At 42.1% G+C, this 23,887-nt stretch overlaps 2 protein-coding genes across 3 annotated transcripts; one reads left to right on the plus strand and one right to left on the minus strand.

Annotated features, from left to right (window-relative positions):
• The first annotated feature begins 23 nt into the window (after window positions 1-23).
• Window positions 24-2,368, plus strand: si:ch211-110p13.9 (uncharacterized). The gene is made up of 4 exons (XM_014161315.2): window positions 24-254; window positions 360-489; window positions 576-709; window positions 847-2,368. Exons 1-4 carry the CDS (start codon window positions 141-143, stop codon window positions 1,711-1,713), a joined length of 1,245 nt encoding a protein of 414 aa, XP_014016790.2. The 5' UTR covers window positions 24-140; the 3' UTR covers window positions 1,714-2,368.
• Window positions 2,369-6,128: 3,760 nt separating this feature from the next.
• On the minus strand, window positions 6,129-23,305 carry LOC106580361 (arginine/serine-rich coiled-coil protein 2). 2 transcript variants are annotated; one of them, XM_082966307.1, is made up of 10 exons: window positions 23,225-23,305; window positions 16,091-16,238; window positions 15,808-15,848; window positions 11,453-11,622; window positions 11,226-11,342; window positions 10,936-11,055; window positions 7,596-7,675; window positions 7,235-7,500; window positions 6,927-7,016; window positions 6,129-6,831 (listed from the first exon to the last, which is right to left on the minus strand). In XM_082966307.1, the coding sequence occupies exons 1-10, from the start codon at window positions 23,288-23,290 to the stop codon at window positions 6,646-6,648; spliced, it is 1,284 nt and encodes a 427-aa protein (XP_082822433.1). In that variant the 5' UTR covers window positions 23,291-23,305; the 3' UTR covers window positions 6,129-6,645. The 2 variants fall into 2 exon arrangements, with proteins under 2 accessions (XP_082822433.1, XP_014016786.2); XM_014161311.3 differs by lacking the exon at window positions 23,225-23,305 and adding an exon at window positions 21,172-21,326.
• Window positions 23,306-23,887: the final 582 nt, after the last annotated feature.

Raw genomic sequence — 23,887 nt, forward strand, 5'->3', positions numbered from 1 at the left:
TTGGTTGTTTTATGTCACATGTTCAGGATGTTTCCTTTCACCAGCATTTCTCTTGTCGTCATCAACATTAAAGCATGAGAAGACCTGCATAATATTACAATAATGTTGTTCAATTGCTGTAACTAACTTTCTGGTATATAATGTCAACATACACAACTATCCAGTTACCGCGTTGGGATGGTGGCAAGCTGAAAGTTCGCTTCATATACTTGTCAAATAGAAGCTCTTTCAAAGTGACGAGCTGTCCTATCGAGGTGAGTTACATAGCTGCATAGCTAACGTTAGCGAGCGAAGAGCCTGAATCAGCTATCTCTCAGTACATTTTAAAATTGGGACTTCTTCTTTTTGCTCTTCTTTAGGGACCAATGGTTCCTCTCTTTTTAGGTGCTGATCTTTTCTCAAACACTGATATCCGCACAGAGAACCATCCCAGATATCATGCAAAGTTTGCAAAGAAAGGATTGGCAACTAAACTACATTTCTCCTCAGGTAAGTTTTTATCTCCAGATACAGATCATCATAAAGCAAGTTGCATGGTTTATGGATATCATATCTTGTTTGTTTGCAATTCACAGCTTTTAGATTCCATGGACTGAGGGTACCCACTGCCAACAATTGCATGTGGTTCTACAGCATCCAAGGTGTTTTTCGAGTGGCCTTTGAAATGTATAGTAAACAAGAACAGCTCTCTGTGTTGGAGAACTTTCAGGTAACATTTCAGACTCCTAGTTATATAACAAATCCACCCATAGAGGCTACAACCTACAATTTCAATGTCACCTGATGAGTACTTGAAGTAGGCCAACAATGTAATGTACTGATACTTAATGGTCACTCATACTGTAGGAGGTATGGAAGTCCCGCCTAAATGACTTCCCACTAAAGATGAGCTACAACCTGAGTGTCCAGCTGGATCCTCCACCACCCCAGATCGTTGTGGAGATGTATGACCAAGACCTAAAGCTCAAACTGATGTCCCGGAATCCCCAAGGTTACCCATCTCAATCTGTGGAAATCCCAGAGGCAGACACAGGCCCTTCAGGTGACACTTCAGCAGACCACGATTACTGCTTTCTGCCAAATGAGGGTATGCCAGCACAGCCAGTCCATCTATGTCCCTGCATCTTAAGTCAAAAACTGCAGGGCTTGGAGGAAAAGCTGAGCTCTGAGAAACAGCTGGGGACCGACCAGCAGGAGACCATACTGCTTCTGTTGGAGAGCATTGAGCGCTGTGTGAGCAGGCCCCTAGAGGAGAGGGATGTGGCGGACATTGTACTAGCTCTGCTAGAGGCTCGGAAGTGGGGCTCTGTGTACTCCAGCCACCTGCTTCACTCCATAGGCTGCTGGCTTGGCCAGCAGTTCCATGGAGCCAACAGTAGTATCAGCCATCAGGTAGAGGGCTTCAAGGTGCGGCACATAGAGCGAATCACAGATCTGCCACCTGCAGAGGAACTGGCCTCAGAGCTTTTTCCAGAGGCCATGCGAACACTGCTGCTCCACTGGATGGGTCTGAGTGATGACTCAACCCTGTGGAAGAGACAGAGCGAGTACCCTATCCTGCTCCTAATCCTGGAGTTTGCCAACCACAACCTCATCACTGGTGTTGCACATGTGCTTTACTCAAGTCTTAAGGTGAATTTAGATCTAGCCAACTCAAAAGAGTTAAGTACCGAAGAAAGTAAAACTACTGTTGTAAAAAAACTACTCAAGTAAAAAGTAGTATATTTAAAAAGTACTTAGAGTAAAAGTAAATGAGTACTTTTTTTAAATAAAAACATTGAACTAATTAATAATTTGCAAAAAAAATTCTACCCGAATGTTGTTACCATAGAGATCATGTTGAATTTCTATTATTAGTACTCTAGTTCCTAATTTGTTACACAAGATCTTTTCCATGCAATTACTTTAAAAGAGGAATTGAATGTAAAATATCATTAGAAATGAGGAGTTGTTTTTGGTGTAACATTATAGGCCTACTATGCTATGCTATGGTATGTATTATAGTCGGTTCTGTTATGTAAAATGCAAATTATCAATGTGATCTTGCAAGACATTGATTCAGCTTTGATCTAACTTTACTAAGTGAGCACCATTGTGAGAAGTGATCTTCTATTTGTAGTATCAGTAGTAATAATAATAATAATAATAATAATGTGAGTATGACCATTAGGCATAGGTAATAGATCTTGATGAGATGTCATTTTAAGCAATTGGAGCACCCTTCATGGTGCTGAAAGGACAGTGCCAGGATCGGACTGTTGGGGCAAAAATGGTTTTGTTAGTCTAATGATATGTAAATGCTTAAGTTGAATAGTACTTTACACTGGTAATTTTCCCTGCAATTGCTTCAATAAACTCTTATTGCTGATTCCTGGAACAAGTTTTATTCAAGCAATTTACCCAGACAAAAAAAGTCCATTATTTATGGGATTTTCACAAAATGTAGTCCATAGAATTGTCCTGCGGAGGAAGAATTGTTGACATATACAGTGCATTCAGAAAGTATTCAGACCCCTTGACTTTTTCCACATTTTGTTCCATTATGCCTATGTATTTTACAGGAAGTGAGCTAAAATCATCAATGTCATGACAAGTATACTGCTCAAAAAAATAAAGGGAACACTTAAACAACACATCCTAGATCTGAATGAAAGAAATAATCTTATTAAATACTTTTTTCTTTACATAGTTGAATGTGCTGACAACAAAATCACACAAAAATAATCAATGGAAATCCAATTTATCAACCCATGGAGGTCTGGATTTGGAGTCACACTCAAAATTAAAGTGGAAAACCACACTACAGGCTGATCCAACTTTGATGTAATGTCCTTAAAACAAGTCAAAATGAGGCTCAGTAGTGTGTGTGGCCTCCACGTGCCTGTATGACCTCCCTACAACGCCTGGGCATGCTCCTGATGAGGTGGCGGATGGTCTCCTGAGGGATCTCCCCCCAGACCTGGACTAAAGCATCCGCCAACTCCTGGACAGTCTGTGGTGCAACGTGGCGTTGGTGGATGGAGCGAGACATGATGTCCCAGATGTGCTCAATTGGATTCAGGTCTGGGGAACGGGCGGGCCAGTCCATAGCATCAATGCCTTCCTCTTGCAGGAACTGCTGACACACTCCAGCCACATGAGGTCTAGCATTGTCTTGCATTAGGAGGAACCCAGGGCCAACCGCACCAGCATATGGTCTCACAAGGGGTCTGAGGATCTCATCTCGGTACCTAATGGCAGTCAGGCTACCTCTGGCGAGCACATGGAGGGCTGTGCGGCCCCCCAAAGAAATGCCACCCCACACCATGACTGACCCACCGCCAAACCGGTCATGCTGGAGGATGTTGCAGGCAGCAGAACGTTCTCCACGGCGTCTCCAGACTCTGTCACGTCTGTCACATGTGCTCAGTGTGAACCTGCTTTCATCTGTGAAGAGCATAGGGCGCCAGTGGCGAATTTGCCAATCTTGGTGTTCTCTGGCAAATGCCAAACGTCCTGCACGGTGTTGGGCTGTAAGCACAACCCCCACCTGTGGACGTCGGGCCCTCATACCACCCTCATGGAGTCTGTTTCTGACCGTTTGAGCAGACACATGCACATTTGTGGCCTGCTGGAGGTCATTTTGCAGGGCTCTGGCAGTGCTTCTCCTGCTCCTCCTTGCACAAAGGCGGAGGTAGCGGTCCTGCTGCTGGGTTGTTGCCCTCCTACGGCCTCCTCCACGTCTCCTGATGTACTGGCCTGTCTCCTGGTAGCGCCTCCATGCTCTGGACACTACGCTGACAGACACAGCAAACCTTCTTGCCACAGCTCGCATTGATGTGCCATCCTGGATGAGCTGCACTACCTGAGCCACTTGTGTGAGTTGTAGACTCCGTCTCATGCTACCACTAGAGTGAAAGCACCGCCAGCATTCAAAAGTGACCAAAACATCAGCCAGGAAGCATAGGAACTGAGAAGTGGTCTGTGGTCCCCACCTGCAGAACCACTCCTTTATTGGGGGTGTCTTGCCTATAATGTCCACCTGTTGTCTATTCCATTTGCACAACAGCATGTGAAATTTATTGTCAATCAGTGTTGCTTCCTAAGTGGACAGTTTGATTTCACAGAAGTGTGATTGACTTGGAGTTACATTGTGTTGTTTAAGTGTTCCCTTTATTTTTTTGAGCAGTGTATAATGAAAGAGCTGCTCACCTTCCCACAATCCCCTGCTCATTGGTCCTCGTGCTCCCGTTGAAAAGGAATGACGACGGAACTTTGTCTTGCGAATTCGGAAGTGGTGGAAACCCTATGTAAGTAACTCAAATCTGGCTTATTGTGAGGTCAATAAGTCTGAAAAATAGCTTCATCATGGGCATGAAACAGTTTTTATTAAAATAAATTATGGCTCATTTGATGAAGACCACACTAACAGCCTATGGGCACACTTGATATTGCCGCCTAGCGGAGAATGAGAGATATGGAGCAGCATTAGGTACACATTGATATACAGCCTAACAAGCAACTAATTCTAAAACAGAGAAATATAGACATTTCATAAATTACAAATTACATGACCCTCCCCTGGACTAGACTACAAAAATACTAAACCCTCCCCCTGACTGAAATGTTTAAATATGGCCCTCCCCATTTTCCTCTAGGGCTCATTCTGTAGATTTCGAACCATCCCTTATTCCACATTTTGTTGTGTTACAGCCTGAATTCAAAATAGAGTAAATAGATTTTTGGTGGGGGCAGCATCATGCTATGGGGATGCTTTTTAGCGACTTGGACTGGGAGACTGGTAAGGATAGAGAGAACAATGAATGGAGCCAAATCCTTGATGAGACCCGATTCAGATTGCAAATAACCTTAGCCTGGGGCAAAGATTTACATTCCAACAGGACAATGACCCCAAGCATACAGCCAAAGTAACACTGGAATGGCTTCAGAACAAGACTGTGAAAATCCTTGAGTGTCCCAGCCAAAGCCCAGACTTGAATCCCATTTAAAATCGGTGGAAATACTTGAAGATGGCTGTTCACTACCACTCCCCATCTAATTTAAGAGCTTTAAAAAATCTGTAAGAAAGAATGGGAGAAAATCCCCAAATCCAGATGTGCAAAGCTGATAGACATAACCAAGATGACTCAAAGCTGTAATTGCTGCCAAGGTGCTTCTACAAAGTATTGACTTGGGTGTGAATACTTATGTAAATGAGTTATTTCTGTATGTAATTTTTTATAGATTTGTAAACATGTATTCACTTTTTCATTATGGGGTATTCTGTATAGATGGGTGAGATTTAAAAAAAATAAACCATTCTTAATTCAGGCTGTAACAACAATGTGTAATAAGTCAAGGGTATGAATACTTTCTGAAGGCACTGTTTATACAACAGTACAATACACTAGAATGCAGTTAAATCAACTAGCCATGAATATTTGGCAAAACCATGCATAACTGTACATGCCTGACATAGTTTTCATAATGAAAACAAGTCTAAGTGGGGTCTGATTCTGACAGTTAAGTAATTGATAATATTCCATTCCAGATTAAATGATTCCACATGTCAACCTCTTCCATTGAGTAACACAGGAAAACAAGATCATGTAGGCTATGAAAAGACCAGTCAGTTCCAACTCAGTAGTCTGTAATACACTGTTGTAGTGGATTCTGTAGTGTTGTCGTTGCATTGTTGCGCCTTCTACACCACGCTGTCTGTGTGGGTGGACCATTTCAGTTTGTCAGTGATGTGTATGCTGAGGAACTTGAAGCTTTCCACCTCCTATCGATGTGGATAGGGGGGGGGGGGGGGGTGCTCCCTCTGCTGTTTCCTGAAGTCCACAATCATCTCCTTTGTTTTGTTGACATTGAGTGAGAGGTTTTTCCTGGCACCACACTCCCAGAGCCCTCAGCCTACAGAGAGGTGTCTCATTGTTGGTAATCAAGCCTACTACTGTTGTGTCGTCTGCAAACTTGATGATTGAGTTGGAGGCGTGCTTGTCCATGCAGTCATGGGTACTAAGTCAATGCTGTACGCATCCTCTCTCAGCAAAAAGCCATTCGGAAATACGTGTTTGCTACACCCACAATTGTTTTTTGTAGCTGTGTATAAAGCATTCATGGCCAAAACAAACACCAAGGACCACTTCTCAACACAAAGGGACTTTTATTTCAAGGACATTTGTAACACACTTGTTCACTCCTTCCATGAAACCATCGGCTGCCTGTTAGACATCTTAGTAGTATGATCCACTCTTACATTTCCATTCAGTAGAAAGGAAACGGAAAGATGATATAATGGCTACTTTGAGATTATGATCTGAAGCCATTTGTAAAGACTCTTGGTAAATATATGTAAACAGAATTATTTCACTTGATCTACCATTAAAAATGTATACAATTTGAGTAAAAAACAATATGCAATCACATTTCTAACAGAAGTGTAAATCTAGCCAGCATCACTCAAACTATTGCATCATTCTGAAAAGATGTACAGATTTCTTAACACTCAGTATCTATTTACATGGGAATGTTCCAAGATGTGAGATCGTTTCTAAATAATTTACAGATCCAATGCAACAACATCCATGCAAGCTTGAGTGCTAGCTATGAGGAGAGACCTATGAGGAAGAAAGCAAGAGCAAGCCAGTGCATGGTTTGAAATTAGATCGCGTCCATGCCCCGTGAGAATGAAGAGCCGAAGCCTAGTCCCATGCCTCTCTGAGTGTGGGTCTGGGACCTAGCCATCTCATACTGAACGTCAAGGTTATGGAACATCTCCTCCTGCTGCTGCAGGGTCTTCAGGCCTTCGTCGTTGAGTGGCTTTGAGGCCTCACCTTCCTCTTCCCCCTGACAGGACAGACATCAAAGTGTTAGAAATACAAGGCTCTGCACAACATGGTACACACTCAAATGAGAAAAAAAAAGGACTCAGTTATACATACTTTGATGCCCATCAGTTTACGAAATTTAACATTTTGGTCCTTATTTCCAAAGTTCAGCTTCTCCCACAACTCAGCTGTCTGGGACTTGTCCTTCAAAACCAAACAATTTGAATGTATTAGTAATTTGCAACAATCGAGCCACCATGAGTGGAGTTGCATTTTTTCCCTTAACGTTTTCTTTTCATTAAGTCACTAGTTGTACATTCCGGACATAACAAAGCACAGTCCCCATCAGATAATAAACAGCGTAGACTTAATGCACTACATTTTCTGTATTGCGTACAAGGAATTCAAAAATAAAATCTTACCCCTTCCTTCTTTCCCTGCCAGAGCTTCTTCCTTTTCTTCTCCTGCTCGGCAAACTTCAGGGGGTTGACAGCCGAGGGATTGTAATAGCTGGGCACAGCAATGCCAGTCTCTGCTAAGGTTTTGGCTTGTAGGGCTGCCATCTGCGCTGCCATGGCGATCTGGGGCGTGACCTGTGTCCCAGAGGCCAGGAGAGCTGCCACGTTGAGGACAGGGTGGGTAGCAGCTGCAGCAGCAACTACTGTGTCAGACAGCAGGGGGGCTGGCACTAAAAACAATACAACATTTTAAAAAATTAAGAGGTTAGTGATCAGTTTAACTCACTTTGAATTAGGTGCAATTGATAGCCGAGAAGTGTCTCACCTGCAGGTACCTCCTGATGCTGCTGTTTCTCCAACATCTCCTTTTCTTTCTGCTCTTGCAGTTTCTTTGCCCTTTCCAACCTGGAGATATAGAGAAAAGACAGTGAAGGGCGTTCATATTTGTCAGCTAGGCTTCGGGAGCAGAATGATAGATTGTCCACTACCAAATAGAGATACTCAAGAAACAAATCATGAGCCCAACAGTTCCTTTAAGGGTGTTTTCACATATAGTCATTAAAATAATCGATCCCAGTCCATACAAAAACGGTGTGGAAGAACTTGACTGACCTGCACAGAGCCCTGACCATAACCCCAGTAAACACCTTTGGGATGAATTGGAACGCTGACTGCTAACCAGGCCTAATCGCCCAACATCAATGCCCGACCTCACTAATGCTTGTGGCTGAATGGAAGAAAGTCCCCGCAGCAATGTTCCAACATTGCTTTGTTTAGAAAGGAACCAAGATCTTTTTCCAACATTCACTCAATATACTCAAGCCATTCAAATCAGAATGTGTTGTCGGACAGCTAAGATATACCCACTTACATTTTGGAAGCTAATAGACTGCATTTAGTTAAAATATGAGACAATTGTAATTAGAAGATACTATTAACCCTGTCTAGAGTCTAAGCCGGGGGAGGGGGGGAATTGTTTTAAGACAATCATACCAAGGAACATTAAGCTATTTGATTTAAGATTTTAAGACCCCTTAAAAAGGTAACGGAAAATTAAAAAAATATTGGATGAAACATTGTATTTGGCATTACTGCTATTAGCCAATAAACGCATTGAATAACAGATTCACTACATGGAACAGTCAAAAAAGAATATCAACAGGAAGTTTGTTCTGAAGTGTCTGTCCTATATCTGAGATAAAGATCAGGAAACTTTTAATTACAATTGTTTTTTTTTTTTTTACATGTATTTATCCCCTATTTTAGGGACTACACTATCTCCACATACAGTGCCTTCAGAAAGTATTCAGACCCCTTGACATTTTGTTACATTACAGCCATACTCTAAAATAGATTTTTTAAACTGTTCCTCAGCAATCTACACACAATAGCCCATAATGACAAACGTAAACGGGTTTAGAAATTTTTGCAAATGTATAAGAGATATCTTATTTACATAAGTATTAAGACCCTTTGCTATGACACTCAAAATTGAGCTCAGGTCCATCCCGTTTCAATTGATCATCCTTGAGATGTTTCTACAACTTGATTGGAGTCCACCTGTGGTAAATTCAATTGATTGGACATGATTTGGAAAAGCAAACACCTGTCTAATTAAGGTCCCACAGTTGACAGTGCATGTCAGAGCAAAAACCATGCCATGAGGTCGAAGGAATTGTCTGTGAAGCTCCGAGACAGGATTGTGTCCAGGCACAGATCTGGGGAAGAATAGCAAAAAATGTCTGCAGCATTGAAGGTCCTCAAGAACAGTGGCCTCCATCATTCTGGGTCAGGGAGGTGACCAAGATCCCGATGGTTACTCTGACAGAGTTCCCTAGTTCCTCTCTGGAGATGGTTGTCCCTCTGGAAGGTTCTCCCATCTCTGCAGCACTCAACCAATCAGGCCTTTATGGTAGAGTGGCCAGAAGGAAGCCACTCCTCAGTAAAAGGCACATGAGAGCCCGCTTGGAGTTTGCCAAAAGGCACCTAAAGGACTTCCAGACCATGAGAACCCAGATTCTCTGGTCTGATGAAACCAAGATTGAACTTTTTGTTCAATCTCACGTCTGGAGGAAACCTGGCACCATCCCTATGGTGAAGCATGGTGGTGGCAGAATCATGCCGTGGGAATGTTTTTCAGCGGCAAGGACTGGGATACTAGTCAGGAACGAGGTAAAGATGAACGGAGCAAAGTACAGAGAGATCCTTGACGAAAACCTGCTCCAGAGCTCTCAGGACCTCAGACTGGGGCGAAGGTTCACCTTCCAAAAGGACAAAACAGGAGTGGCTTCAGGGACAAGTCTCTGAATGTCCCAGCCAGAGCCCGGACTTAAACCTGATTGAAAATCGCTGGAGAGACCCATCCAACCGGACAGAGCTTGAGAGGATCTGCAGAGAAGAATAGGAGAAAACGCCAAATACAGGTGTGCCAAGTTTGTAGTGTCATACCAAAAACGACTTGAGGCTGTAATTTCCTGCCAAAGGTGCCCGAACAAAGTACTGAGTAAAGGGTCTGAATACCTATGTAAACTGGTACCGGGGACCATCAAACGAGTCTTTTGAGTGTCCTAGAGCTAAACGGAGAACACCAGTGTTTTCTTGAGTCTTGGCTGTCAGAGGGGTCATATTAGCAGAGGGGTCATATTAGTGTGTAGCCCAAACAGTTTGGATGCTACAGACAGATATTGGCAGAGGAGGCTGTACCGACTTCAGACAAGTCTTATGAGGGTTGTGGGCATCCTAGAGCAAAATGAATGCCATTGTGTTCGTGAGAGTCTCATCTTTCAATAGAGTGGTCATAACCGTTCGGACGCTACATACGTTTTTGTGAGACGACCGATTTGAAATGTCTTATGGTCTGACAAACACCGCTCTAGCTCTGCCACCTTTCACCGCAGATGCGGAAGGGCGATATCAGCGGTTGATTGAGACACAGACCATGCAAAAAAACCATCTCTCTAGCTTACTATTACGTTAATTTCATTTCCACGGGGCCGCGGAAGTTGTAGGCTAAGGTTTAACATGCAAATATTATTGGTAAGAGAATAAATAGCAAGAGAATAACTGCAGACTAAATAATGATGTTACCTAAAATCTTACTACTGCCCCTGTTAAGAGCTAGAATAGATTTGTACCCTATGTTACGATTCTCACCAAATAGGTTGTCTTCTCACACTATTAAAACCCCACAATCAATAAACAGCTCTCTTAGCCTATAGATCACATATTGCAAACAAATAAACTGAACAAAAAAATTCTAGACATTTTGGAATTTCTGTGCATTCTTGACAATCGCTAATCAATATCCAAAAACAGGACACTTTCCTGTGAAGCTGCACATCACCAGCTCTTTTCTAGCACCAATGTGAGGGTTTATGGCAGGGGAAACGGTGTTGCAGTAGTCTAGTGTGGTGCCGGAATACTGACAAGCGAACCTAGGGAGCTTTGTGTTCACAATGGAACCGGGCCACGGAATTCAAGCAAACCGAACTCAGACCAACTCTCGAGATGGTCTCTGTTCAGTTTGAATCGGGGGGGGCTCTTTTGAGAGGTACGAGTTCCTTTGGGGTGATCACACTGCACAAAATATTAAGCAAAACCACACTGATTTGACAAAAATTGTCAGAAGGGACCAAGTGTGAAAACACCCTAAGATGCTGCAGTACCTTCTGGCCAGGGCCTCTTGTGCGTCCATGGCAGTGTTTCTGCCCCGGAAAGCCTGGGGGCTCACAGACCTGCTACGACTCTTCTCTTTTCTGTGCACTTTCTCCTTCTTCTTCCGCTCCCTAGAGACATTATAGCATTTCAAGATCCACAGAAAGATATGCATTCAGTCACCCAGAACACAATTTAAGAGACATGGTTACTAACTGACAAAGAGTGGCAAATTTGAGGCACACAGGAGTGGTTACTAAAGACACAGAAAATGGTAGGGAGAGAAGCAAGCGAAACGCACCTGCTTTTGCTCCTGCGGCGGTGTTTGGTCTTTGAGCCCGACCGGGACCTGGCCCTCTTCTTCTTCTCCCGAGGGGAACGCGATCTCAGTTTGTCTCGACTTCTGCTGCGATGACGCCTAAAAATACATGTTTTATTTTTATAAAAGAAAACATGCAACTCACTCTACCCAGTTTACTGTGACCAATCTCAATACATCATGTAGCATCTCACTCAGCCTAGACCCACCTGTCGCATGAGTGTGACCTGGAGTGGCTCCGTCCCTTCTTGTCTTTGCGCCGGTGTCGCTCCTCCCCGTTCTCTGCAGAAAGTCTCTCCCTGCCCCTCTCAGTCTGCTCCGGCTGATCATCCTGCTTGCTGTGAGATTTTGGTGGGTTCTCAGAGTCCCTCCTTTGTGCCTGTTTTAAGAAGAAGGTGTCTCTTTCAGGAAAATAGTGCAACAAAGAGTTAGTACAACTGTTTGATACAGAAGATACCAAAGCATGTTGAGAGCTCATGCTCACTTCAGACATACATCCCCCTCATATTTAGAAAGACTGATCACCAGAAACCAAACATTTCTTTACAACATGACCGACCATGACCGGATATGTCAGAAGGGTAAATAGCTTGACGGAGCTACACTGTCAGTCCACTTTAACTGCTTGTTTAAATGTTGTTTTTTCCACAAGGCAAGTCAGCTGAGAACAAATTCTTATTTACAATGGCGGCCTACCCCAGCCAAACCCAGACGACGCTGGGCCAATTGGGAGTCCCATAGGGTGGGGCACAATCATGGCCGGTTGTAATAAAGCCTGAAATCGAACCAGGGTCTGTAGTGACACCTCAAGCACTGAGATGCAGTGCCTTAAACGCTGGAGATAAATTTGATAATGAAATGCCCAATGTACCAAGACGCATACGTGCGACAAGTTGAAGTAGGTTTTGTCAAATCTACCACCTACTCAAGTGCACCAAGTACAGCCACTTATACTTAGTTTTGTTTCAATCATATTATGGAAGGCACATGAATTAAACACCTTATATAGTACCCAAAACTCAATGTAGATTATCGTGGATCATCACCTCTGAGACAGCTTTAATACATACGTTTTAGTTCAGCACTTTATTCCCTCCCCAATCTACAAGTGCATGCAGCCAGGAAGATTAATGGTGGGCTCAGAATGAATTTGGATTAATAAGGTTACAGCCAGCAGACTTCTTTGACTTGAGCTTGAATTGAACCCAGTAATAGGCAATTGAACCCAGGAAAAGGCTAATGTTAATTTCCTTTATTTGCAATTATTTTCTAGGAGGCAAGTATAAGTTTGAATGGCTGATAGTTACCTGTCCGAGTAGTAGGCATATAATTTTGCTATGTCAGCAGCGTCTTCAGTTCAGTGTCTCTTCGTGCTTTAGCACGCTGAGTATGATTTATTGTAGAAATGTTATCATGTGATCTACACACAGGATTTATTTAAAAAAATAATCTCATATACAGTACCAGTCCAAAATTTGGACACACCTACTCATTCAAGGGTTTTTCTTTATTTTTACTATTGTCTACATTGTAGAATAACAGTGACGACATCAAAACTATGAAATAACACAGAGTCATGTAGTAACCAACAAAAGTAACCAAAAGTGTTAAACAATTCAAAATATATTTTTGAGATTCTTCAAAGTAGCCACCCTTTTCTTTGATGACAGCTTTGCACACTCTTGGCATTCTCTCAACCAGCTTCATGAGATAGTCACCTGGAATGCATTTCAATTAACAGGTGTGCCTTGTTAAAAGTTAATTTGTGGAATTTCTTTCCTTCTTAATGCATTTGAGCCAATCAGTTGTGTTGTGAAAAGGTAGGAGGGTATTCAGAAGATAGCCCTATTTGGTAAAAGACCAAGTCCATATTATGGCAAGAACAGCTCAAACAAGCAAAGAGAAACGACAGTCCATCATTACTTTAAGACACGGTCAATCAATTTGGAAAATTTAAAACTTTTAAAGTTTCTTCAAGTGCAGTCGCAAAAAACATCAAGCGCTATGATGAAACTGGCTTATGAGGACCACCACAGGATTTTTATTTTAAAATGTAACCTTTACTTAACTAGGCAAGCCAGTTAAACTTTAGGGATAACCCCCCCTTTTTTAAATTTTTGCCTAAAATGACATACCCAAATCTAACTTCCTCTAGCTCAGGCCCTGAAGCAAGGATTTGCATATTCTTGGTACCATTTGAAAGGAAACACTTTGAAGTTTGTGGAAATGTGAATTGAATGTAGGAGAATAACATAATAGATCTGGTAGAAGAAAATACAACGATCTTTGAAATGCAACAGAAAGGTCCCAGTTTTAGCCATCACTCTGGTTGTAATTCCGATGGTGTCCACAAGATGGCAGCAGTGTATGTGCAAAGTTTCAGACGGATAACTTGAAGTATGAGCGAACTACATGACATTTAGTGTGAAGTCACCCAGGTACATTTGGGCAAATCGTGAAGGAGACATTTGCATTCATATTACATTTTTCTGCAAGAATATTGTCAAATCTGTATACTTGGACTGATTCAGCTTTTCCAGTATTAGTAGCCATATTATAAGTTCAACATCTGCAAAACAACCAGTTTTCATAACTTCATAACTCTGAATATTCTTATAATTTTTGTACAAAAGGAAAAGGCATGCTGTCGCACAAGGTTAGCAGTTACATTTTACGACAGATACAGGGTTTCCGGATACTCCCGTGAAGCCCAGCTCATTGGCCATCTAGCTAGCTTTGTTTGACCCCGATTGATGCTTATTTGACAAAGTTATAGTCGATCAAATGAAGACCGCCCGCGTCATCGGCGTGCCATTTAGACATCGCTCTCTGATCAAATTTGGTGTCCTATAGAATTTTCTACACCCCTAATGATAGTGAAATCTGGTTACGTTCTAGGATCTCTGAGGAATACATACGAACGTGATTTGACTGGTTGAACCAACATTTAGGGTCAGATTTTCACATTCCTTTCTTTGATAATTGAACGAGTGGAAATACAAAATCGATCGTGCATGCTAGATGGACCTTTTTAGGATATGAAATTATTTTGTCTAACAAAACAACACTTCATGATAAATCAGAACAAGATTTCAGAATGTAAGTACACATTTCACCTTGAGGTGAATTTATCAAACTTATCGCGGTGAAAAAAAGTGTTTTGTTGTTAGGAGCTCTCCCCAAACAATAGCATGGCATTTTTTCGCAGTAATAGCTACTGTAAATTGGACATTGCAGTTATATTAACAAGAATTTAAGCTTTCAGCCGATATTAGACACTTGTATGTACCGACATTTGTTGTTTCGCTGCATGATTTACAACTGTCCCGTTGACGGGACGCCTATCCCTAAGAAGTTTTAAGAACAAATTCTTATTTACAATGACGGCCTACCGGGGAACAGTGGGGTAAATTGCCTTGTTCAGGGACAGAACGACAGATTTTTACCGTGTCAGCTCAGGGATTCGATCCTGTAAACTTCCGGTTCCTGACCCAACGCTCTAACCACTAGGCTACCTGCCGCCCCAAAGGAAAGGAAGACCCAGAGTTACCTCTGCTGCAGAGTATAAGTTAGAGTTAAGTTAACGGCACCTCAGAATTCAGCCCAAATAAATGCTTTACAGAGTTAAAGTAACAAACACATCTCAACATCAACTGTTCAGAGACTGCGTGAATCAGGCCTTCATGATCAAATTGCTGCAAAGAAACCACTACTAAAGGACACCAATAATAAGAGAAGACTTGCTTGGGCCAGGAAAAACAAACAATGGACATTAGATTGGTGGAAATCTGTCCTTTGGTCTGATGAGTCCAAATTTGAAATTTTTGGTTCCAACCTCCGTGTCTTTGTGAGAAGCAGAGTAGGTGAATGGATGATCTCCGCATGTGTGAATGAGGGTTGGAGTGCTGCATCAGATGACCTGACCTCCACAATCACCCGACCTCTACCCAATTGAGATGGTGTGGGATGAGTTGGACCACAGAGTGAAGGAAAAGCAGCCAACAAGTGATCAGCATATTTGGGAACTCCTTCAAGACTATTGGAAAAGCATTCCAGGTGAAGCTGGTTGAGAAAATGCAAAGTGTGTGCAAAGCTGTCATCAAGGCAAAAGGTGGCTACTTTTAAGAATCTCAAATATATTTTGATTTGTTTAACACTTTTTTGGTTACTACATGATTCCATGTGAAATGTCAGTTTTGATGTCTTCACTATTATTCTACAATGTAGAAAATAATAAAAATAAAAAACCTTGAATGAGTACGTGTCCAAACTTTTGACTGGTACTGTATATATTCTTCACCATCTACTATGGCTACACTCAAGTGACCAAGGATAAATTAATGAGACATCAAAATATTTTTTTTTTTTTTTAAAACATGTCAGTTTTTCCATTTAAGTAATTCCATTAAGTCTCTTACTAAGCTTTGATTCAGGTTTCATTGCCTACAGTGTTGTTTGGTACTTACCATGGTCAACAAAAACAAAAAAGACACTATTGACATTCAAGATGGTGACAGTACTGCAGCCTACTTTTAGTTCACTAAAATTAACTAAGATTAGTTACCTCTTTGCTCCTGCTACGACTTCGTCTGTGCTTTTTGTCACCTGTAAAAGTAAAAACGATGAGAACAGTGACAATTCTACTGCACTATTAAATTAGGACTGACTCCGATGAGTCACCTGTAGTGCTTGACTATTTTGGACTGTTCAGCTGCTCTAAGCTTATGTCAAATCCAAATAACATGACCAGTTTCTGGGATGTGACCTACCAAGTGAACATAACAAAAATGTATTACCAAAACTACAAACATCATTCTGCGTTATCAAATTTAGTGCATTTAACTCACTTGATTTGCGTTTTCGGTCCCTGGAGTGTGACCTCGATCGTGAAGGATGGTGATTGGAGCTTCTGGATGATTCCATAGTGTGTTTTCTTCTGTCCGTGTAAAGAGAGCCCATCAAGGGTAGCAGGTTGGTCGAGTCGGCATCACTTGCCTAAATTAAAGTAAACACACTGATCAACCTTACGGTTTATTTGTTCTTTAAGCAGCACTCCGGGAAGACAATGTTTCAGCACAAAACAGCATCCCAACCAGGACCAGTGGTGTAAAGTACTTGAGTAAAAACACTTTCAAGTAGTGATGCACCGATATGACATTTGGCCGATACCGATATCCAATATTTTCCTTGCCAAAAAAAACGATACCAGTAACCAATATTCAAAATTTTCACAGCCTTATAAGAATTCTAGTACAGTTAAACAGTTAACACACACACACAGTGATCTAAGGCACTGCATCTCAGTGCAAGAGGCGTCACTACAGTCCCTGGTTCAAATCCAGGCTGTATCACACCTGGCCGTGATTGGGAGTCCCATAGGGTGGCACACAATTGGCCCAGCGTCGTCCGGGTTTGGCTGGGGTAGGTCGTCATTGTAAATAAGAATTTGTTCTTAACTGACTTGCCTAGTTAAAGGTTACACACACACACACACACACACACACCACACTGACTAAAAAGTTATTTTGTTGGCATTTACGTAAGTCCCTATTACCAGTAAAACATCATCAAAACAGATTTCTTTCACTTGCTGTGCTGTTTCGTTGTTCATTTCATTCTCAACCAGGATTTCTACGGAACACCGTTTGGGTCTTTGCGTGTCAAAAAAGATACACACCAAATAACACGACATAATCTGTTTCAGTAGCTATATAGTTACCTAGCTAACTATATAGCTAGGTGTCATCTTCTAAAGTAACCCTAATTTGTAAGACAGTTCTTATTTGATTAATGGTGGTTGGACCCATCTATGTGAAGCTAGCCACAATAAGGATTAGGCACAATAGTGGAATTTGCGTTAGCCTTCAAAATAAAAGTATCGCATAATTCTACTATTTGTATTCATTTGCATCACTGTCAATGACATACTTTTATTTTGAAGGCTAACTGCAAATTCCACTATTGTGCCTAATCCTTATTGTGGCTAGCTTCACAACACATAACCCGGTCCGGTCGAGCCTCAGTAGCCAGATAAAGCTAGCTGGCTGCTTATAACGTTAGCTTGGCCAGCTAGGTAGCTGGCTAGCTATTTATTTCATGAACTGAAGATCAATTTCAATAGGCGAACAACAATACTTACAACCTTGCTAAGAATAATGAAAATGACTGCAGTTTCTATGGTCATTGTTTTCAGGCTGGTTGTATTGGTGATGGCTAGGTACCAAGCTAAAGCTAGCTACCCCAGAAGTTGCGGTCAAACAAATGATGCTTTATTACCAACGCGGTATTGTAAACACATCGTTCGTGGCTGGTGCTTGCTGACTTTTTTGTAAGGCTTTGACAGCGCTACTGTATTTTTTTTATACACGCAAAGACCCAAATGGCGTTCCCTAGTATGCATGTCGTGAAGCTAATAGCAGTGACGCTATTACTGTGTAACTCCGGTAGGGCAACATCTGAAAAATAGCGCACTTGGCAGTGTGTCCCGGTGGTCGACCAGTCGGCGAAAGCCAACATCACCCACGACAGAGAACGGTTGATTGTCAAGGGCAATGAATTCCATTATCTTGGCTTTAATGGACTTTGCCTTTGAGTTGTCTCGCTGAAATTTTCTTACTCTTCCAAATGACTGCTCGATCCACACAGCAGACATTGTGTAGGCTAGGTCAGGAATGCTGTGTTGCACCTGTAGCGCAAAAAATGACGTTATTACGTCATGTACATACGTTATATAGGTATGCACGGTAGCTTGACATCGGTTTTTAACATCGGCGTTAAACTTAACATTGGCCGATACCAATGTTGGCATTTTTAGCTAATATCAGCCGATTCCGATATGTTCACTGATATCATGCATCCCTACTTTAAAGTACTACTTAAGTTGTTTTTTTGGGGGGTAGCTGTACTTTACTATTTATATTTGACAACTTTTACTAAACTACATTCCTAAAGAAAATTATTTACTTTTTACTCATTTTTTTATTCATTTTCCCTGACACAAAAGTACTTGTTACATTTTGAATGCTTAACAGGACAGAAAATGGTCCAATTCGCACACTTATGAAGAAAACATCCCTGGTCATCCCTACTGCCTCTGATCTGGCAGACTCACTAAACACAAATGCTTTGCTTGTAAATAATGTCCGAGTGTTGGAGTGTGACCCTGGCTGTACGTTAAAAAAAAAATTGTGCCGTCTTGTTTGCTTAATAAAGAATTTTTAATTATATGTACTTTTACTTTTGATAATTAAATATATTTGAGCAACTACATTTACTATTGATACTTAATTATATTTAAAAATCAAATACTTTTAGTCAAGTGGTATTTTACTGGGTGACCTTCACTTGAGTAATTTTCTATTAAGGCATCTTTACTTTTACTCAGGTATGAGAATAGAGTACTTTTTTCACCACTGACCGGCACCACTACGTTCTAGGGAAGATGAACTTTGACTCAACTGGCTGTGTTATCCCACTGAGCTAAAGACATTAATTCGGAGGTCCAACACTAGTTTTCAGGTCTCAGGCAAGGTTACTCATCGGGCCCTTACACTGACTTTGATTTGCTTCAGATTGCCCAACATAAAATGCTGGTAGTAGCTATATCGCTAACGTAAGCTAATTGTCTCCAAAGTTACCAACCCTCCTCCTGGACAGCTACTGGGTATGCAGGCATTTGCACTAAGTCAACCTAACCAACACCTATTAAAGTACCTGATGGGCATCTGGTTAGATAAAAATGGAGGCTGCAAATGGCAAATCAACATAATTGCTAACATTAGCTAGCTAAGTTATTTAAGGGTGTTTTCACATAGTCAGTCCTCTTTAAAATAATCGATCTTAGTCCTCTTCAAAGTGAACTCTGAGGTAAAAGAAAGGGCTAAAGAACTCCGTTCTCTTTGTATTCACACTGCCCTTGAATTTGAGTGAGGACTCAGCTCTTTTGCCAGTTCACATATTTTGTGGTCCGAGTCATCTTTGCATTCACATTGCTATTAGAAAGGAACCAAGATGTTTTTCCAATATTTACTCAATGTAGTGGGTTTTTACAAAGTGCAGGACAAGCCTTTCCATCAGAATGTGTGGGAGGAGGAGGAATAATGGCCATGGGCTGTTTTCCATGGTTCGGGCTAGGCCCCTTAGTTCCAGGGAAGGGAAATTAATGCTACAGCATACAATGACATTACAGACGATTCTGTGCTTCTAACTTTGTGGCAACAGTTTGGTGAAGGTCCTTTCCTGTTTCAGCATGACAATGCCCCCGTGCACAAATCGAGGTCCATACAAAAATGGTGTAGAAGAACTTGACTGACCTGCACAGAGCCCTGATCATAACATCAGTGAACACCTTTGGGATGAATTGGAACGCCGACTGCGAGCCAGGCCTAATCGCCCAACATCAATGCCCAACCTCACTAATGCCCGTAGCTGAATGGAAGCAAGTCCCCGCAGCCCATTTCAAAAATGTTATGGAGGATCAATATGATGTTGTCTGTGATTGTTTCTGTTGAATTGTGTCCTTGTTTTGAATGTTTGAAATGTTATTGTCTGTATGACAAACTGTACATGTTTCTGTTGAATTGTGTCCTTGTTTTGAATGTTTGAAATGTTCTTGTCTGTATGACTAAAACTGTACATGTCAACATGTTTATACAGGGCACAGCCGTAAAAGAGATCCAGGTCTCAGTCTGTTTCCCTGTTAAAATAAAGATTAAAATAATTATTATAATTATTATTCCAACATATAGTGGAAAGCCTTCCCATTAGAGTGGAGGCTGTTATAGAAGCAAAAGTTGGGACCAACTCCATATTAATGCCCATGATTTTGGAATTAGCTTTTCGACAAGCAGGTGTTCACATACTTTTGGTAATGTACCTACTTACATTTTGGAAGCTAATAGATTGCATTTAGTTAAATGGTGAGACATAATTGTAATCAGAAGATGCTAATAAAATGAAATATTATTAGTAACAATAAATAGCAGAAGAATAACTGCAGATTAAATCATGCTGTAATTTTAAATTGAACACCCAATGTAGACTACTGCCCTTTAAGAGCTAGAATAGATTTTGTACCCTGTTGTGATTCTTAAAACACGTTGTCTCCTATTCAAACCCCACAATCAAAAACATTTTACCAAGCTCTCAGCCTTTAGATCACAAAATTGCAAACAAATAATCTGAACTAAAAACTCGACACATTTTGGAATTGCTATGCACTCTAACATTTTTGGGGAATTGCTGACAATCCCTAAAAAAATATTCAAAACATCACACGCATTTTCCGCGAACCTGCACATCATAATTGTCTCTCTTTTTTAGCACCAATGTGAGGGGCTATGGCAGGGGAAACGGTGTTCCAGTAATCTAGTGTGTTGTGCGGGAATAACGACAAGCGAACCTAGGGCGTTGAGTGTTTACATTGCCCTAAAAAAGGGAACCGAACCGAACTCAGACCACATCTCGAGATGGTTTCAGATCGTTTTGGGGACTCGAGGGGTTCATTTGGAACGTTCTCACTGCACAAACAATTAAAATAACCGCACTGAGTTCACAAACATTGGCTGAAAGGGACCTAGTGTAAAAACACCCACACTAACGTTTGCTACCTAACGACGTTAGCTAGTTTGCAAACGACTGCGCAACTCAAGGTACATAGTTAACTAGCGAACGTTAAGTTACATAGCTAGTTAGGTAACTAGTTAACACTAACATAATCCGATAAAGTAGAATGTCCATGTATTTCCAAAATCAACGACAAAGCTACCAACTACTACTGCAACTAGCTACTGACGTTAACTCGCTAGGTTGTCGACATGGCTGCCACGGCAAAGACGCCATCTTGATTAAACAAAACATCTTTAAAACAGAAACAACTAGCATAAATGATTATATGAAATCGATGGTAATGTATTTGGTGAACACTTACCGCCATGAGTCACTTAAAGAACCCCCGTAAAAAAATAAATGTGAGTTGTTCTTTCTGTGCTGTCGTTGAGCTTCGTTCGGTATTCCAGCAAATTCCTCCCACTTCCAGGCCGTTCTGTTACAACAGAGAGCGGAAGTGGCGGAGTAAGAGGTTTTACTGCGACCAAAATTTGTCCACGACAATAAGCCCATGAAGTGAGGAATTTTTGTATGTTGGTCAATAAGAGTGTCGAATTTGGTCAACAAACAATAATTGCTAATTTGCTGGATGAATCTTATTTTATAGAATATAAGTTTCGTAATGGTTCGTTTGTTACGAATGCACTGATATAAGTGGACGCACTTGGAAAAACGACTTTATATTGGAGTTAATCAGGTCAACACCAGCAAGGCATGGGGCCCTGACAGTATTCCAAGGCGCAATCTCAGCACATGTGCAAATCACCTGGCAGGCATATTCATGGTAATTTTCAACCTCTCCTTGTCCCCGTCTGTAATCCCCACATATTTTATGATGACCACAATCATTCCTGCTCTCCACACGGCCCTCACCCACCTAGATAAAAGGAATACCTACGTGAGAATGCTGTTCATCACCATTATCCCCTCCAAGCTCGTCACCAAGCTTAAGGCTCTGGATCTGAACACCTCCCTCTGCAACTGGATCCTGGATTTCCTGACGATCTGACTCCAGGTGGTGATGGTAGGCAACATCCTGAGAGGGAAGAGTCACTGTCGCACGTTCTTCACGACTGTGCGTGTGTGTTTGGACCATCTTTAGTGATTTGGTAACCGAGGAACTTGAAGCTGTCTATCTGCTCAACTGCTGCCCCGTTGATGTGGATGGGGCATGCTCGACCCCCCCCCCCCCCCCCCGCTGACCCTTAACATACGGTCCCCACAGGGGTGTGTTCTTAGTTCCCTCCTGTACTCCCTGTTCACCCACGACTGTGGCCACACATGACTCCACCACCATTATCAAGTTCGCTAACGACACGATGGTGGTAGGCTTGATCACCGGCGATGATGAGTCAGCCTACAGGGAGGAGGTCAGTGACCTGGCAGTGTGGTGCCAGAGCAACAACCTCTCCCTCAACGTCAGCAAGACCAAGGACCTTATCGTGGACTACAGGAAAGAGGGGGGGGGGGTCGAGCATGCCCCATCCACATCAACGGGGCAGCAGTTGAGCAGATAGACAGCTTCAAGTTCCTCGGTGACCAAATCACTAGAGATGGTCCAAACACACACGCACAGTCGTGAAGAACGTGCGACAGTGACTCTTCCCTCTCAGGAGGTTGACAAAGTTTGGCATGGGCTCTCAAATCCTGAAAAGGTTCTATAGCTGTACCATTGATAGCATGTTGACTGGCTGCATTACTGCTTGCTATGGCAATAGCACCACCCTCGATCACATGGGGCTACAAAGGGTTTTGCGGATAGCCCAGTACATCACTGGGGCCGAGCACCCTGCCATCCACGACCTCTATATCAGGCGGTGTGAAAAGAAGGCGGTGTGAAAAATCGTCAAAGACCCCAACTACCCAAGCCATAGACTATTTTCTCTGCTGCCACACAGCAAGAGAAAATCAAGTCTGAAACGAACAGGATCTTGAACAGCTTCTATCCCCAAGCAATACGACTGATAAATATCTAACAAAATAGATACATGGACTGTTTACCTTGTATCTTTATTGATCTTTTATTTCAATATTTGCACTGTCTCTATGCTCTGTCACTCCAACACACACACAAACACCCACACCATTGTTTGTTCACTCACACATAATATGCACATACAGTGCATTCGGAAAGTAATAAGACCCTTTGACTTTTTCCACATTTTGTTACATTACAGCCTTATTCTAAAATGGATTAAATAAAAACAATTCCTCATCAATCTACACACAATACCCCATAATGACAAAATGAAAAGAGGTTTTTAAAAATTGTACCAAATGCATAAAAGATCCCAACAGAAATACCTTATTTACTTAAGTATTAAGACCCTTTGCTATTGTAACAGTTTAGCTTCCGTCCCACTCCTCGCCCCTACCTGGGCTCGAACCAGGAACCCTCTGCACACATCAACAACTGCCTCCCACGAAGTATCGTTACCCATCGCTCCACAAAAGCCGCGGCAGTTGCAGAGCAAGGGGAACAACTACTTTAAGGTCTCAGAGCGAGTGACGTCACCGGTTGAAACGCTATTAGCGTGCACCCCGCAAACCATTTCACACCGGTTACACTATGAGACTCGAAATTGAGCACAGGTGCATCCTGTTTCCATTGATCATCCTTGAGATGTTTCTACAACTTGATTGGAGTCCACTTGTGGTAAATTCAATTGATTGGACATGATTTGGAAAGGCACACACCTGTCTATATAAGGTCCCACAGTTGACAGTGGATGTCAGAGCAAAAACCAAGCCATGAGGTCGAAGGAATTGTCCGTAGAGCTCCGAGACAGGATTGTGTCGAGTCACAGATCTGGGGAAGGGTACCAAAAAATGTCTGCAGCATTGAATGTCCCCAATAACACAGTGGCCTCCATCATTCCTTAATGGAAGAAGTTTGGAACCACCAAGACTCTTCCTAGAGCTGGTCACCCGGCCAAACTGAGCAATCGGTTGAGAAGGGCCTTGGACAGGGAGGTGACTAAGAACTCAACGGTCACTCAGAGTTCCTCTGTGGAGATGGGAGAAACTTCCAGAAGGAC

The sequence above is a fragment of the Salmo salar genome, chromosome 20 (genome assembly GCF_965601325.2).
Source record: "Salmo salar chromosome 20, fSalSal1, whole genome shotgun sequence".
NCBI classification, from domain to species: Eukaryota; Metazoa; Chordata; class Actinopteri; order Salmoniformes; family Salmonidae; genus Salmo; species Salmo salar.

Coding starts and splice junctions, on each gene's coding strand:
- si:ch211-110p13.9 (XM_014161315.2), top strand. CDS start 141: ATGTCAACATACACAACTATCCAGTTACCGCGTTGGGATGGTGGCAAG. Junction 255..359: donor TGACGAGCTGTCCTATCGAG/GTGAGTTACATA, acceptor GCTCTTCTTTAG/GGACCAATGGTTCCTCTCTT. Junction 490..575: donor TAAACTACATTTCTCCTCAG/GTAAGTTTTTAT, acceptor TGCAATTCACAG/CTTTTAGATTCCATGGACTG.
- LOC106580361 (XM_082966307.1), bottom strand. CDS start 23,290: ATGGGTAACGATACTTCGTGGGAGGCAGTTGTTGATGTGTGCAGAGGG. Junction 11,056..11,225: donor CGCCGCAGGAGCAAAAGCAG/GTGCGTTTCGCT, acceptor TAATGTCTCTAG/GGAGCGGAAGAAGAAGGAGA. Junction 7,501..7,595: donor GCATCAGGAGGTACCTGCAG/GTGAGACACTTC, acceptor TATTGTTTTTAG/TGCCAGCCCCCCTGCTGTCT.